The 16073-nt window shown below is 39.7% G+C and overlaps 1 protein-coding gene across 1 annotated transcript in view; it reads left to right on the top strand.

Annotated features, from left to right (window-relative positions):
* tenm4 (teneurin transmembrane protein 4) overlaps positions 1-16073 on the top strand; it is a 302149-nt gene that overhangs the window by 217390 nt on the left and 68686 nt on the right. The window contains exons 15-17 of the mRNA XM_048598311.1: positions 9101-9220; positions 10777-11038; positions 12603-12870. Coding sequence (XP_048454268.1) covers positions 9101-9220; positions 10777-11038; positions 12603-12870 — 650 coding nt within the window. The remainder of the gene's footprint in view (positions 1-9100; positions 9221-10776; positions 11039-12602; positions 12871-16073) is intronic.

The following is a 16073-nucleotide window of genomic DNA, read 5'->3' as shown; positions in this document are numbered from 1 at the left end:
TGAACAAGTTTGTTTGTTGAATCAGAATAGTCTCATTGATATTTAGTTCTAAAATTCCTGTCAACATAATAAACAGGTGCAACAGTCTAAGTCAACATAATTTAAAGTATTAAATCCCTTTGCAGTGACAACTGAAAGGCAGGTTCACTCAAAAAAACTAATCTTCTGCACTTTACTCAGGAAATGAAGGTTATGTGTTCTTTCATTTGCTAATTTAAACAAGAAAATAAACATGAATGTAGAGCCAAAACCACCTGAAATACTCAAATCTAATTTCCAAGAAAGTTAGCACACGCAGAAAAATACATGACCAGCTGAATCGGGTTCTGTGGATGCCTATTTAGAATAAATCATTAATGATTTAATGGGTGGCACAATGGTTAGCACTGCTGCCTCACAGCACCAGGGACCTGGGTTTGATTCCAGCTTCGGGCGACTGTCTGTGTGGAGTTTGCGCATTCTCCTTGGGTCTGCATGGGTTTCCTCCGAGTGCTCTGGTTTCCTCCCACAGTCCAAAGATGTGCAGGTCAGGTGGATTGGCCGTGCTAAATTGCCCATAGTGTTCAGGGATGTACAGACTAGGTGGATTAGCCATGGGAAATGTAGGGTTACAGGGATGGGAGTGGGTCTGGGTGGGATGCTCTTCAGAGGGGCGGTGTGGACTTGATGAGCCAAATGGCCTGCTTCCACACTATGGAGATTCTATAATTTTCAACCAAAATCAGCAACATATTTTTACAATTAAGTAATATTCGCTGCCTCCTGGTGTATCAAGCAATTCAATTCAATCCAACTGTATAAACGTTTGAAAGCTGAGCTATTCTTATAGAGTCGCATGGCAGTGTGGGATGGTGTGGACCGGATGGGCTGCATGGCCTGTTTCCACACTGTCGGAATTCTGTGGATTCTAGCCAGCTTTCTGAAAGAACAAGATATTAGTTGGGTGGTGGTTGGGCAGAGCAGCTGATTGCTGTGAACAAACTTTGGCTTCTCACCTCGACATTGAATGCATCATGGCACAGAGGCATTATGATTGACAAGAGGGACTGTGATTGGCATGAAAATCAAGCATGAAATGTACGAAATTCAGTTTACAAATCTTCCATTTCAGTCTTTCCAAATAATGGAAACCATCGTAACTAAGAATTTTGCTGACCACAGTGAAGATATTGTTGGCAACTGGAAGTTTTAACTACCAGCTGTCCTTTGCAATTGAAATGACATGTTTTGGAAGAACATCAGAATATTTCAAAAGTCAGCTTTCTCTTGATTGGTGTTAACTGCACTTCATAAAACAGCTTTTCATTGAACAAGAACAAAATATTGCTTCTTTCATAAAAAAACTAAACTAGCAGCTATTTCTAAATAGAATGTACCGAATTACAGTGCACTATCAGTTTTAGGACTTTCAGACACACCACATATTACAACTGTCAAGATACTTTTGCATTGTAGTGACTGATAGACAGAATGAGTTTCATTCTCTGATGGTAAGAGCATGACTCAATGTGACCCTAATCCATAGAGACCAAAAAGGTCCACAACACATTACATGGGTTTAGAAATGGAAATGGAGGCCGCAGTTTCCAGTTTCTCACAGCATTGTACAACACAGAAAAGGCTACTGAACCAAACAGGCCCCTCCTTTGCTCTTCTACATAGCCTTTCAATTTTCTCTCCTTAGGTATTTATTTAATTCCCTCTTTAAAAGTTGGAGTTCGTTCCAGGTCATTACCAAATCACTGCATAAATAACAATTCCTAACTTTCCCACTGGTTGTTTTATCAATTGCCTTAATTCCCATCATTTTGTGTTATTGGGCGAGCTTGTTGTGCACATGTCCAATTAGAATAGAATTAGCTTGAGCATTAATACCCCACCCATGTCAAAGAGCTAGTAAGTTTATAAATATAAAATGGTGATGTGAGTGAAGTATTTTGGTACCTTTGAAAATCTTTCTTCTGTTTACTTATGGGATGTGGGTGTTGCTGGCGATGCAGCATTTCTTGCCTATTGCCTATTGTCCTGGAACTGAGAAGCTTGGTGGCATATGACTCATAGTGCCAGGGACCTGGGTTCAATTCTAACCTCCGGCTACTGTCTGTTCTCCCCATGTCTGTGTGGGTTTCTGTTGAGTGCTCCAGTTTCCTCTCACAGTCAAAAGATGTGCAGGTTAGGTGGATTTGTCTTGGTAAATGTAGGGGTATGGGGATGAATGTGTCTGGGTGGGAATTTCTTCAGAGGGTTGGTGCAGACTCAATGGGCCATATGGCCTTTCTCTGTATTGTAGGGATTCTACGATGGCTCACTAGGCCATTTCAGAGGGTAGTTAAGAATCAACCGCATTGCTGTGGATCTGGAATCACACGTCTACTAGACCAGGTCCAGATGGTACATTTCATTCCCTGAAGGGCATTGGTGAATCAGAAGGATTCACGATCAACAATGGTTGTATGATCACATTAGGCTAGCTATTGTTAATTCCAGATCTTTCATCATCTGGCATGGTAACATTTGAACTGATGTCACCAGATCATTAGAGCATCGGGTTGTGGATCAGTCAGTCCAATGACATTGTCACTACGCTTCCACCTCCCTCTAAAGACAAATTGAAAAACAAAGTATCATAATGAAGCTTAATTTCATTGATTTGCACCTGCATTACTGAAAATAAAACTATTATTGAATTTGCTTAATGTAGTGATTAAATTAACCTAATAATATTCGCAGGATTATAATTGTCCAAGACCATCTTTCCACACGAATTCACTGAGGTGATGCCCTGAACTGGGACTCCATGTTGGTAAAAATATTTGTGACCTACAATGACATTTCCTATTGGCCTTTCGCAGAGCAACCGTGAAAGCAGTTCTGAAGAGTAACCATAGTGAGAAGGCTGTAAGATACTGATAAGAAAATGAAACTGCAATGTACGATGGTTATTTTTAACATTGCTGTCACTTAGCAGGGAGTGCATGGTGAGAAAAAACAAGACAGAGAAATGCGAGCCAGAACAAAATGAGAAAAATATCAATACAGAGTGAAAATGTGAGATAGAAGTCCCAGAAAGTCAGAAAACAGAGTATGAGTAAGTGGAATTAATTAACACGACAAAGGGAATGTGTATGTCAAAAAAGGAGCTCAAAAATGGAATAATTAGGTCATAATTTGAACTTTAATATGTTGATAAATAATTACAGTCTTCTCCTCAATCAGCTCAGTTCCCATCAGTCATTATGTGAAAGTTTCAAGCAAAGTTAGGTGGTTCCACAAGGAGAGAGAGGGGGAGATGCAGAGTCAGAGAGTGTCATCTTTGGACAGCCCTCATGTTTTTGTGAGATCTGATAAACTGAACAATGAGCAAAATGTAATGCTGATATGCCAAGAACAGTGAATAAACACATTCTCTCAGTTTTCACTCAACACTGTAGGCAAAGAGGAAATCATAGAGGTGAAGAAGACAAAATGATATTCTAACAGTTAAGACAGAAAAAAAAAATTCTAGAAAATCTAGCCAAAATTAAAGATGACGCCTCAAGATTTCCACCATGGTTATGCAAGGAAACAATGCAGGAGATAACACTGGCAGTAACTGTAATATATCAGAAAAATCAATAGAAAGAAGAAATGCCAGAGAGCTGGAAAACTTAACAGTCATTTTCAACCAGAAAATGAAGAGTGTTCATTTATACAGCTCCTTTCAAGACCTCAGAATGTCCCAAAGTGCCTTATAGCCAATGGTGTACTTTTGAAGTGTAGACTCTTGAATTGTAGGAAATACAGGAGACAATTTTCCAAAGCAAGTTTTGGCAGGCAACAATGGGCTGAATCTTCCAAGGAGTGGCAGTCACCATCAAGTTTTCACTCTATTCCGAGCCCTGTATCTTACATAGAGTGGTATTCCATCAGAGCGCCTGATTGCTGGAGGAGGACAGGTCATGTCCCAATTTTTTTGGCACTGGCTGCCACTAGCAAAGCTTCAGGACATTTAAGTTGCTTTTTGCATGCATCAGTGAATCAGTGTGAGTGTGCTAATTGGAAGGTGCAGCAAGGTATTGGCTGGCATGGTGGGTAATGTGCTGAGGCCAGACTGGAGGAGGGGAGATTGGCCACTTTGGATGGGACAAGGTAGAATTTTGGAGGATAAGAGGGCAGTTGGCGTTTTGGGGGCTGCAGTAGGACTCAAGATGATCTTGAAGGGTTAGGGTGAGGTCGCAGGTCTGAGAGATCAATGGGGTGTTGAGGTGTCAGTGAGGAGTCAACCGGGATAAGTTGTACAATTACTCAGGAGTTAGATTTAATCTGTCCAACATTCCTTGGATATTTATCCTTGTAGGTAAGTTAGTTCTCTCCAAATTTTCCAACTCTAACTTAGAGTTGTTTTCAAGCAGGGTCCCAGTGAGCTGAGGAGTTGTTTAAATTTCCTGGGCACTTCCAACTGAGATCTCAGAGGAGCCTCACTATGTACCTTTGGGGGCATATCTGGTCTCTGACTATCCAGAGGCTGGAAGATCTTGGCCAAACTGATAATGGCCAGATTTTCTTTTCACAATGTCAATTGACAGATATATAATAGCCAGAACACAAGTGATAACTGCCGTGATCATCTTCAGGAAAATCTTATGGGTATTGTTTATGTCTAGGGGATGTTGGCCTAGCGGTATTATCTCTACTATTCATCCAGACACCCCAGTAATGATGTAGAAATCAGCTTCAAATCCTGCCATGGCAGATGGCGGAATTTAAATTCAACAGTGTCAATTGTCAGGATAAATCCATCTGGTTCACTAATGTCATTCAGGGGAGGATATCTCACATCCTTACCTACATGTGACTCCAGACCCACAGTAATATGGTTGACTCTCAACTGCCCTCTGGGCAATTATGAATGGGAATAAATGCTGGCCTAGCCAGTGACACCCACATCCTGTGAATAAATTTTAAAAAAACCTAATGGTACAGACAGAGCCTGGGATTGACATCCCATCCAAGGAACAGCACTTCCAACAATGTCTCACAGCCTACTTTCTACACTGGAGTGCCAGCTTTGGTCTTTTTACTGAAGGCTCTGGACTGGATTTGAATCCACAACTTTGTGTCTCAGAAGTGAACATGCAGTGCAGAGAACTATTTATTAGCGTCAGTAGTGAGAAACACAGTTCAATTAAGCCTAAAATATGAAATAACAAAACATTTAAGGGCAAAGAATATGATAAAAAAAAAAGCATGGACTTCTCAAAGTAATTTCTTGTCTTTAATCAACTTTACAGGATTCTTTGAAGAAATCTCAAATCAGAAGTCAAGGGCAGTGCAGTCAATGTAGAACGCATACAGTGTTATGACTTTATTATGGACTGTTAATATTTGAATAAGAAATTCAATCACTAGCAATTAATTGAAAGAATTATGACACAAGATTAAATGTTTTATTTTAAACAAAAACAAACTTCCTTGTACATGTAAAGAGAAATTAGACATTACAAAAACTGCTAACTTAACATAATAGCTTACGAAGATCTATACAATGGATATAGGATTACTTTTTACTCCAACTGCATCTTAATGAGTTCCTTTACCTTTTGAAATCTTGAAGTTTCACTCACTTTTCCCAGAATTAGCCTAAATATATACCCAACCCTCTGGAATTTACTTTAAATGCCCTTAGCATACCAGCTAGAAAATCTCTTGGAATCAGCTGTTGGCTAAGCATATTTCAAATTTCGTTTAAAGACATGAGGACTGTGGACTCTCGTGTTCCCTGTTCTCGCCCTCCATAGATACTTTTCCCTAGTGTGCTCCTACTGCTTCTGAAGTGATCTTTTCAAGCTGACTGCTTTCTCCCACAAAGTTCAATAAGAATCACTAGCTGAAAGGTAAAGCAAATCATCTAGCTGTTTGTCCCTCATAGGACTCAAATGAATCTGTTTGCTCCAGTCAGAACAGGCATAAAGATACATTAAAAGAACCTTCTCTCCCAGGTTTCAAACTGAATCATTATCTCCAAAGTGACATTGCATAATGTGGTATAATTAAAAAACAATTGCAAATAAACTATTTTACCATCAACATAACTCTTTGATTCTGCAATCTATTGGTAAAATTAATATTTCTAATGGATATAATTACTCTCTCTCTCTAGACTCCCTGGCTCTATTACATGCTTAAAAAGTGATAAATTTATTGTTCAATTTTTTAACTATCTAGATTAACTTTGCATAACAAATGCAGGCAATGTTTTAAGAATATAACCCCAACTTAGCTGAGTTCCATTTACATCAGAGATGTTTTCCTATGCTTCCCAATCATTTGACCCATTTTTCACATTGAAAAGTTTAGTCCTTAAAATGAAAGGTTACATTCTAAAACAAATGAATTATAAACCAGATATTTGTTATACAATAGTCAACAGATTATGATTTTCAAATGATATGATTTATAACTCCACCTTACTACCTTCTGAGGTGGAACATTCTGTTGTTACACAACCCTTTGAGAGAAAAAAAGTTCACCTAATCCTTGCCTTAAAAGGATTTTTAAATAATGCCCCGTTGTACTGGATTTGCCTACCAGAAGCCATCTCCTTCACTTTCAAGACAGTTCACAAATTTATATAATTATATCAACTCATCACTCATTCTTCCAAGCATCAGTGGATGTTTAAAAAAAACATAGTCTGACCAACCTTTCCTCAAAAGAAAATCTGCCTATTGCAGGTATCAATCAAGCAAATTGTAGTGATTGTAATGTGGTCAGCCAGGTGGACCTCAAGACATGAGTTCCCTGATTGGGGCTGTTAATCTGGTCCAATCAGGGAGCCCTGGCTGACAGATATAAACAGAAGTGTCAGAGATCTGTTCATTCTGACAGCTGGCTCTGAGGAAGCTGGATCAGTGTCAAGGACTCTCTACGTGTAAATAAAAGGTGACTTGGTGACGGGATATCAGTCTCTGTGGAGTTATTTCACAACCCTCCTCTGACTATCCTCCATTTTTATCCTTCCACAAATAAGGAATCCAAAACTGGGCAGCATGGTGGGTCAGTGGTTAGCACTGCTGCCTCACAGTACCAGGAACCCGTGTTTGATTGCAACCTAAGGCGACTGTCTGTGTGGAGTTTGCACATTCTCCCTGTGTCTGCGTGGGTTTCCTTCGGGTGCTCCAGTTTCGTCCCACAGTCCAAAGATGTGCAGGGTAGGTGGATTGGCCATGCTAAATTTCCCATCGTGCCCAGGGATGTTTAGGTTAGGTGGGTTAGACATGGGAAATACAGGGGTACGGAATGGATCTGGGTGGGATGCTCTTCAGAGGGGCGGAGTTGACTTGTTGGGCCGAATGGCCTGTTTCCATACTGTAGAGAATCTATGATTCTATGAAAACTGAACAGTAAGGTCAGCTAGCAGGTTTATGTCTTGTAGATTTTCTATAATTCTGTGTAAGTGTTGTGGAGCTAAAATCTACTGGAAGTGTGAGAAAAAATAGATTAATATACAAATTAAGAAAGATAATTCACCTCTATCTGTTGTAAAAATATTAAAATATTAGCTATTTGTTGATGTACTGGATAATAATTTTTTCACTAATCCATTAAATTTATAGCAATGATAAACTCAGTCTCAGAAAAACAAAGTAATTATAATACATGTCAGTAATAACCAGGATCCATAGTTTTAAAGTAATGTATTTCATACTTTGTTGCTTGTCGTGCTCCCGCGCATCACTCCAGATCAGGATACCCACCTGGACAGACTAAAATATGCCAATTTCCAAATGGAGTCATATGGTGCAGGAGTTCACTTTTATTTTTCTATTTTAGTCACAGCCAAAATAATAATTGCTGGAATCTTCCCATCCCCTTTGTGACAGCTTTGGGAATTGCTGATGTTATCACATGACTTGGGCTGAAGGAATGCCTAAGACCTAATCGAAGAAGGAAACAGGTGATGGATACATTCAGAGTTTATTAGGTGTGCATTAAACTCTTCACAAGGAAACTGTTCTACAAAGGGATTCTTTCCATGACAATTACTTTAATCACTAAGAAATGCGGCTTGTGCAATGGAATAATATGACACAAGTGGGCATTAATACAAATTATAGCTGAATCTTTCTTTTGGCTTAGTCTAAGTCTTTTGGAGGGTTTGTCGCCACAAGGCTACCTAGTGAGTTCTCTTACCGTATCTTACCAAACGAACCACATTAACAATCCACTCCACCTCTTTGGCATCCATCATCTTTGATTCTGGGCCCAAATTACCACAGGCTTTTCCAGATCAGCTACTGACTCAGCACATATCCACCAAAAGCATCAAGTGTCACTTGCATGCCATCTTTGAAAGGCTACTGTACACCTGGATGAGCAGTATACTCCAAGAGATAATTGTATTTTGTAGTAATTGGAATGAGGACCAGGTAGATCCATTGACAAAGAGATCCTTGATTGGAATTGTTAACATGGGCCAATCAGGGAACCCTGGCTAGCAAATATAAACAAGAGTTTCAGAGAGTCGACTCATTGTGAGTTAGTTGGTCAGAGTCTATGTACTGTGCACATGTAAATGAAGGGTGACTTGGTGACAGGATAACAACCTCCTGTGCAGTTATTTCATATTTAAACAAAGCTCAAGTTCACACTCTTAGTGAGAGTTTTACTTCAATTAGCTACAATTCATACAACTCACCCCTATTGATTACTAACTTTCCATATTGGACAATTAATTCAGTTCATGTTTGACTATTAATATTCTTTCATTGAAAGTAAGTTTCTATTTGGACGTACAAAAATATACCCTTCTGGTGATGGTGGTTAATGCCTGAGGGTGTTCAGGAATGGTTCACATGCAGTTTATTACAAATGTGGTGGTAAGCCATTAGTCATTGACAAACATCATGAAATACTCAGTTAAACATGTAAAGTAAATTCAGCTAGGGATTTTCCTAGCCTTCCAATGAACCACTACCCCACAGTTAGGGCAATGTGTACCTAAGCAAGGGCTTTGGAGGGCATCTCTTCTACATACCATTAGAATGGCTGTAAAACATAAGGTTATAGTAATACATGCATGTGACTGTTTATTTTAATATGTAATTCCTGTTATTTACAGTCACACGTGTGTAATACGAGGTCAAGTAGTGACGGCAGATGGCACTCCTTTGGTTGGAGTTAATATCAGCTTTGTGAACAATCCACGGTGTGGTTACACCATCAGCCGGCAGGATGGCAGGTATGAGGCTTAACACTGCTGCATCATTCAAGAAGCAGATATTGAAATTTCATTTAAAAACAAGTTGTTTACCTCGCAGAATGTTGTGTGATGCTTATACTTTGCTTTCTGCAACTTATAAGTGTGGCGTTAGCAGCCATTTATAATTATAACTAATTATAAATAAATAATTCTGTGTAATTAGGTACTACCCGTGAGTCTGTAACTATCCTGCATTCATTAGACCCAGGAGACTTTTGTGATCTAAACAAGTAAACTTAACCATTCTTCTTCTCTGGGTTGGTACTATCATCAGCTGCACTCGGAGCACTCTGATTCAGAATTGGGTTTACAGTCTAATAAAAATAAAATCTGTATTTAAGCAATTTGGTAATGAAATGAAAGAGCTCTGCAGTTACATATTTATTCATCAGCACCCACCCCCAACCCTGAACACTGTCCTGCTGTCTGCTGAAGAGTAGATGTTGAAATGTGCATTGAGATGTGCTACTGGTTCAGCAGTTTTGTACCAAAAACCTACAAATCAGCAAACTCTGGATGTCTGTATATCTATTGCTCTGGACATCACTGGCGGATGCAACCTTTCTTTGTAAAGGAGCAACAAAGTGATGCAAGCTATTTGGAGAAATTTCTAGGCATCAGAAATATCATCCAGGCTTCTCTCCTTCTCCCATCACCATTTTTGATGCAAAGCCCATTTACCCATGTAGAGGCCAGGACTTTAGCTGAAGTAGGGGGAGAAAGGAGAAATCCAAGGAATATTCACTTTCGTAGAGTTTACACACAAATCTGACAATTCAACTGGCATTAATGTCAAATCATCAAACCTGCATGGAGCAACTGTTATCAATAGCTCACATCATTAAAACAAACCAGGAAAAGAATATCCAGTACACCATGTCTCACAGCAAACATGCCACAATTAACTAAAGAAGATATTCAAGAAAACTAAATTGTGACCTTAATGTACTATAGATCTATATAGCATAGAGAACTCCTTAAATCAATATCATGTGAGCAATACCATGAGACTCCCAGCCATTTATGTTCAATATAAATATTAAGTGAGGCAATCCTTTACAGGATCAATGTTTCACTAATTGCATCTGCATTTGTTCTGTGCTTTTGATGGATGACCCAGGGATAAAATAAATCTTCCAAGATTGCATATTAATAAAAGTGTCTAAACATCAATTTATTAAAGATGTCTACCTCTTGATCAAGAAGCTTGACCTTTACCTGCTGCATCTGTTCCATGTTAAAAACTGTCAAGAAGTTGACAAATGCTGTTATGGTTAATTTTGCAACTTTGTAATCTTGGCAGGAGCCTTGCCTGTCAGCAAATGGATTGGAAATGTATGCATATACTGTGTATAGATTGCTCTCCTTTTAAATTGATGGTTAGAAAACCTTCACATTTCTGACATGTGTTGCTGTACAGATGCTTGCCTGTTGGTCGTACCAAGTTGGAAAATTACACCTGTTGTGATGTTTTGCACAAGGTAAATGTTTTTTATTTGAAAACAAACTGTCTTGTTCTGTCCTCCAAATACTAGCTTTGATTTGATGACTAACGGAGGTGTTTCGGTCACGATACACTTTGAGCGCTCTCCGTTCATCACTCAGGAGCACACACTTTGGCTGCCATGGGACCGTTTCTTTGTCATGGACACTGTCATCATGAGGCATGAAGAGAATGACATCCCTAGCTGTGACCTGAGTAATTTTGCACGTCCCAATCCAATTGTCTCACCAGCACCTTTGACGGCATTTGCAGGTTCATGCCAAGAGAGAGGTCCCATCATCCCTGAAATACAGGTATGGTGCCCACCTTTATTCAACTTTACCCTTTACAAGGAATATGACAGTGAAAATTGTTGCTCGTTACATGAACATGTACCCACTAAAACCACAAAATCTAGAGTTAGAAATTATGATTTTGTTCTCCTGTGCAGACTTACATGATGGATGCATCTCTGAAAATCAGTGACCAATGCGCAGCCCACTGATGAGCTTTGAAAATAATTATAGTAAAGATGCGTGACAAGGGAAAAATGTGAAAAATATCATAATTTATTAATTTGACTAACTGGAGTTTAATTTTTAATTAGAAGGACTCATTGCATTGCTCCTTCTCTAGTTAGTGTCTTCCCTCTGGAGGATTATAGGCCCTAGGTTTTGGCATGAAACAAGCCTGAGCTTCTCAATCTCCCTTCCTAGTGGCTCTGCACAATTGACTCAAAACTGTTCAAAATGTATCCAGTCAGCATTCTTACTCATGGATTCCGCGGAGTTCTGCAGCCCCTGTTATCTCTCCCCAATCCCAGTGCAAAATTCAGTGGGGAGCCTGCCTCAAAGGCCTCTCCACAGTGGTTTAACACTGGAGGCAGGGTTAGTCACTTTCAGGTGAGATTTCAAAGTCCTTTATGTCCACGTGCCTCCAGGGCGAAGGTTAGCAATGAAGGGTTTAGAGCCTGAGGAAAGGGCAACAGGGTGTAAATGGCCTTTGTAGAGGGTATGTCCTGTGGACTTGTTAAGGAAATCCCACTCCCTCTTACCCAACACCAGCCGACTAAGCAGTGCCAATGTTTGGTGGAGGATTCATTGCCCCCCAACCACCCCCCAACCCTCCCGTTTTGGGTAGCACCAAAGTGGAATGAAGTCCTTAATTGGCCGTTTAAGGGCCTTAATATGCCCAAGGATGGGTGAGGTGTCCAATGCTGGCCCCATCAAATGTTACCACTGGGTTTTATTCACCACCAGCCCCAAGCCCACTGGTGCGGAGCATAACATCCAGCCTTTAAAGGCTATAATTGTTCTTAAGAGGAAGAATCACTCAGAACTTAACAATGCTCTGTTTGACCCATTACTCGTTGTGGATTAAAATGATAGGCACTTGCACGGAATTGTAAAATGTAAGTAATGCAAGTGTGTCACACTGCCAGACACCATTTTCACCAGAAGAAATAACTAACATGATGAAAAAAGAAAAAGAAAACCTTGAAGCGTTCACTCAAATTAAATTTTTAAAAAAACTAATTGTGTAGTACTGCCACCCTGCACTTGTTACTACTGGGAAAATGCAGGTGACTTTTCAATTGGTTCCTGTCTTGTTCTGCTCTTAAATCTAACACTGGTGTGTAGTTGGGCTACTTGAGTTTTACCTAACCTATGGGAAATGATTGCCTCAAATGGCCATTTAAGCAGTGAAAATATCACTGTGTCGAGAATCAATAGATAAATATTGTATTCTATCATTCACAGCACAATATCAAACTTCTGTCTTTAAGTTCCCAGTGTACTCTGGAGGAATTGTGGCAGAATGCTAACGTTTCTTTTTCATTTATTATTTGCTATGGTCTTTCTCCCATTTTGTTCACAGGCTTTACAAGAGGAGATAAATATTCCAGGTAGTAAAATGAAGCTGAACTATGTCAGTAGCCGCAATGCTGGCTACAAGTCAATCATGAGGATTAGTCTGACTGACCCCTCCATCCCATTCAATCTAATGAAAGTACATCTCATGGTGGCTGTGGAAGGTCGGCTCTTCCAGAAGTGGTTTCCTGCTACTCCTGAACTGTCCTATTACTTCATCTGGGACAAGACTGATGTCTACAGTCAGAAGGTTTACGGGCTATCAGAAGCTTTTGGTAGGTTTCTTAATGCCACAGTCATCTTTTATGTTGACTGTTAGTGGTGTTGAGTGTGATATAGTAAAAGGTAGTAGACTCTCCTAGGATTTGGTCTCAGTAACTCAACTTACTTTAGTCACAATTCATGCCGTTTTATTTATTTCCATTTCCACAATGTAATTTTTATCACTTCCATCTCAAAATTTGTGTTTTAAAATTCCTGAAATTCACTCTCAAGTTGGGAAAATGTGTATTCTCTAAGACAACGGCACAAGTGAAGTTATTTTCCACTTTCCTTTTTCCTGAGAAATTGTTTAGTGTCACTTAGTGCAAATCTAGTCCATCTAAGTGAGATCAAGTGAGTGCTAAAGGTGACACAAACCATTTCCAATTACTTCTTACTTTAGCCCTCTGCATTGTACTTTCTTATTCCACATGAAATATTCATGACTGAGAATTTGAGGTGAATTACCAAATGAGGACTAATCAACTAAGCTAATTTGATTAAAAAACCTAAAGGTGCTGTAAATCTGAAACAAGAACTGAAACTGCTGGAAAAGCTCAGCAGGTCTGGCAGCGTCTGTGGAGAGAAATCAGAGTTAATGTTTCAGGTCCGGTGACACTTTTCATAACTGAGTTCATGTTACCAGGCCTTAAACAGGGAGGCAATGGCCTTTAGGTATTATCGCTAGACTTTTAAACCAGAGACCCAGGTAATGTCCTGGGGACCCAGGTTTGAATCCCACTATGGCAGATGTTGGAATTTGAATTCAGTAAATACCTGGAATTAAGAGTCTAATAATAGCTTTGTCGGGAAAAACCTATCTGGTTCACTAATGCCCTTTAGGGAAGGATACTGCCAACCTTACCTGGTCTGCCCAACATATGACTCCAGACCCACAGCAATGTGGTTGACTCTTAACTGCCCTCTGGGTAATTAGGGATGGGCAATAAATGCTGCCTAGCCAGTGATGCCCTCATCCTGTGGATGAATTTTAAAAAAGTTTACTCTGATTTCTCTCCACAAATGATGCCAGACCTGCTAAACTAATTTGATTCCTTTCTGCAATATATAAGCTGGAGCATTATTCTAGTTTTCCTCTTTAAAAAATTGAAAACCCTGATGAAAAGTGCTCCATTCCACACTGAAAGGCATATGGGGTATTTCATAAAAGTATCAATCCTAATTGAAGCATTTTCTGTCGAGTTTGAAAGTATGCTCTGAGGCTAGACAGAATGAAGGGTTGCTGATAGGTATGATTGAATATTATTTTCTTATCACACCAATGAGGTACTCCCTCTAAATAGACAACGCAATCAAAATCTTTTTGAAAGGAAATAAACAGATTCTGTTTTAAGTAGCTAACTTATTTCTTGGTGGTTTATTGAAAATATGTTCATCTCAACAGTTTACTAGACAATGATATTGAAATGAAACCCTCTGATTGTAATTTCTTATTCACTGTCACATTTTTGAATGTTGATTATTTAAATCAAGTCTATTATTTTTCTCGGCTCTCATGTTGCCTCTGCAATTTTAATAATTGCACCTTCTTGCAGCTGGTGGGACGACAGCAAGCATCATCTTCAGCATTCAATCAATTCAGAATTGTTGTGAAGTTAAATCATCCAAAGTTGAATTATATGTATCTGGCCTAGATTTTCAGTAGAAGTTGTACTTCTAACTTAGCAACAAGTTATAATGTTTGTAAGTTGAAGTTAATTACCATTTCATGGGCCTGAAACTAATCAACCAATATTAGTATGGATACATACCACTGATATAAGTTGCAAACTATTGAGAAACCACTGAAGCTGCCAAGAAATGTTCATTACTCATTGCTCAGACCTTTGAATATAGGAGTTGGGACATCACATGGAGGTTGCAGAGGACATTGGTGAAGCCTCTTCTGAAGTACAGTGTCCAGTTCTGGCCTCCCTGTTATGGGAAGGATATCATTAAGCTGGAGAAGGTTCAGAAGAGATTTGCCAGGACTTGGCCAGGAATGGAGGGTTTCAGTTATAAGGACAGGTTGGATAGGCTAGGACGTTTTTCACTGGAGCGTGGGAGGTTGAGAGATGACCTTATAGAGGTTTATAAAATAATGCGGGGTATAGATAAGCTGAATGGCAAGTGTCTTTTCCCTAGGGTGGGGAATTTCAAGACTCGGGGGCTATTTTTAAGGTGAGGGGAGAAAGGTTTAAAAAAGGTATGGGGGCAATTTTTTTTCACAGGGAATCGTTCTTGTGTGGTATGTACCTCCAGAGGAAGTGGTGGATGCAGGTATAGTTTCAATATTTAAAAGACATTTAAATAAGTACATGAAGAAGGAATATTTGGAGGGATTTGGCCCAAAAGCAGACAGGTGGGACTAGTTTAGTTTGGGATTATGTTCAGCATGGACGGGCTGGACCGAAGGGTCTGTTTCCGTGCTATATGGTTCTGACTCTATCACTCTATAATACTGTATCCAACGTGCTTCCAAATCATTGGCTAGGATATTTTGAGGATTGACAGCACAGTCACATTGCCACTCCTTTCATAATTTTCAATGTGAATTCAGAGCTCCACATTGCGAGCCAGGAATTCCAATTCCAGCTCCTACAAAATTGTGGAGCACACAGGAAATCAACACAGCTTCCCCCAATGCAGGAGAGTAGGGGGAAGTCAAACCACGTTCCCCTTTTTCAGTGATCAGTTTGCTTCATTCTGTTGAATAAAATTTCCAACGAAGCACTTTGACAGCTGCTGTGAAAGGGCCAACATGTAGGTAAGCGTTGGGTTAGGGTGGCAGTTAGTTAAGGTAATAGGGTGTTTGGTGTAGGGTACCAGGTGGATTGCGTGCCAGGTTAAGTGATGGAGTGTTCAGGTTTGACTGAGGGCATGTCAGGGCTTTTAGGGAAGGGGGATATTGGGGCTGGCAGGGGGGATGTCAGGACTGGTGGGTGGTGAATGATTTGGTGCCAGGTCCTGGAGGAAGAGGATGAGTTTTTAAGAGGTGTGGAGGGAGCCATTGTAAGGGATGTGATGTGTAAATTGGGTGTTCGTTTTAATAATTCCCCAAGGATTAAACTTTCTAACAGTCCAATTTTTCCTGGGTAACTGTTAGCTTAACGGAAGCAGAACGTTCTGAATTCTCGGATGTTAAAGCATTTTATTTCAGAAGGTTCCAGATGTACTAGAATTGCATATTGAAATCTTCAATTTCCTAGGAACTTCC

Source organism: Rhincodon typus, chromosome 6 (genome assembly GCF_021869965.1).
Source record: "Rhincodon typus isolate 14 chromosome 6, sRhiTyp1.1, whole genome shotgun sequence".
Taxonomy (NCBI): Eukaryota; Metazoa; Chordata; class Chondrichthyes; order Orectolobiformes; family Rhincodontidae; genus Rhincodon; species Rhincodon typus.
Note: the sequence above shows the minus strand (reverse complement) of the source record. Positions and strands in the feature narration are given on the sequence as shown.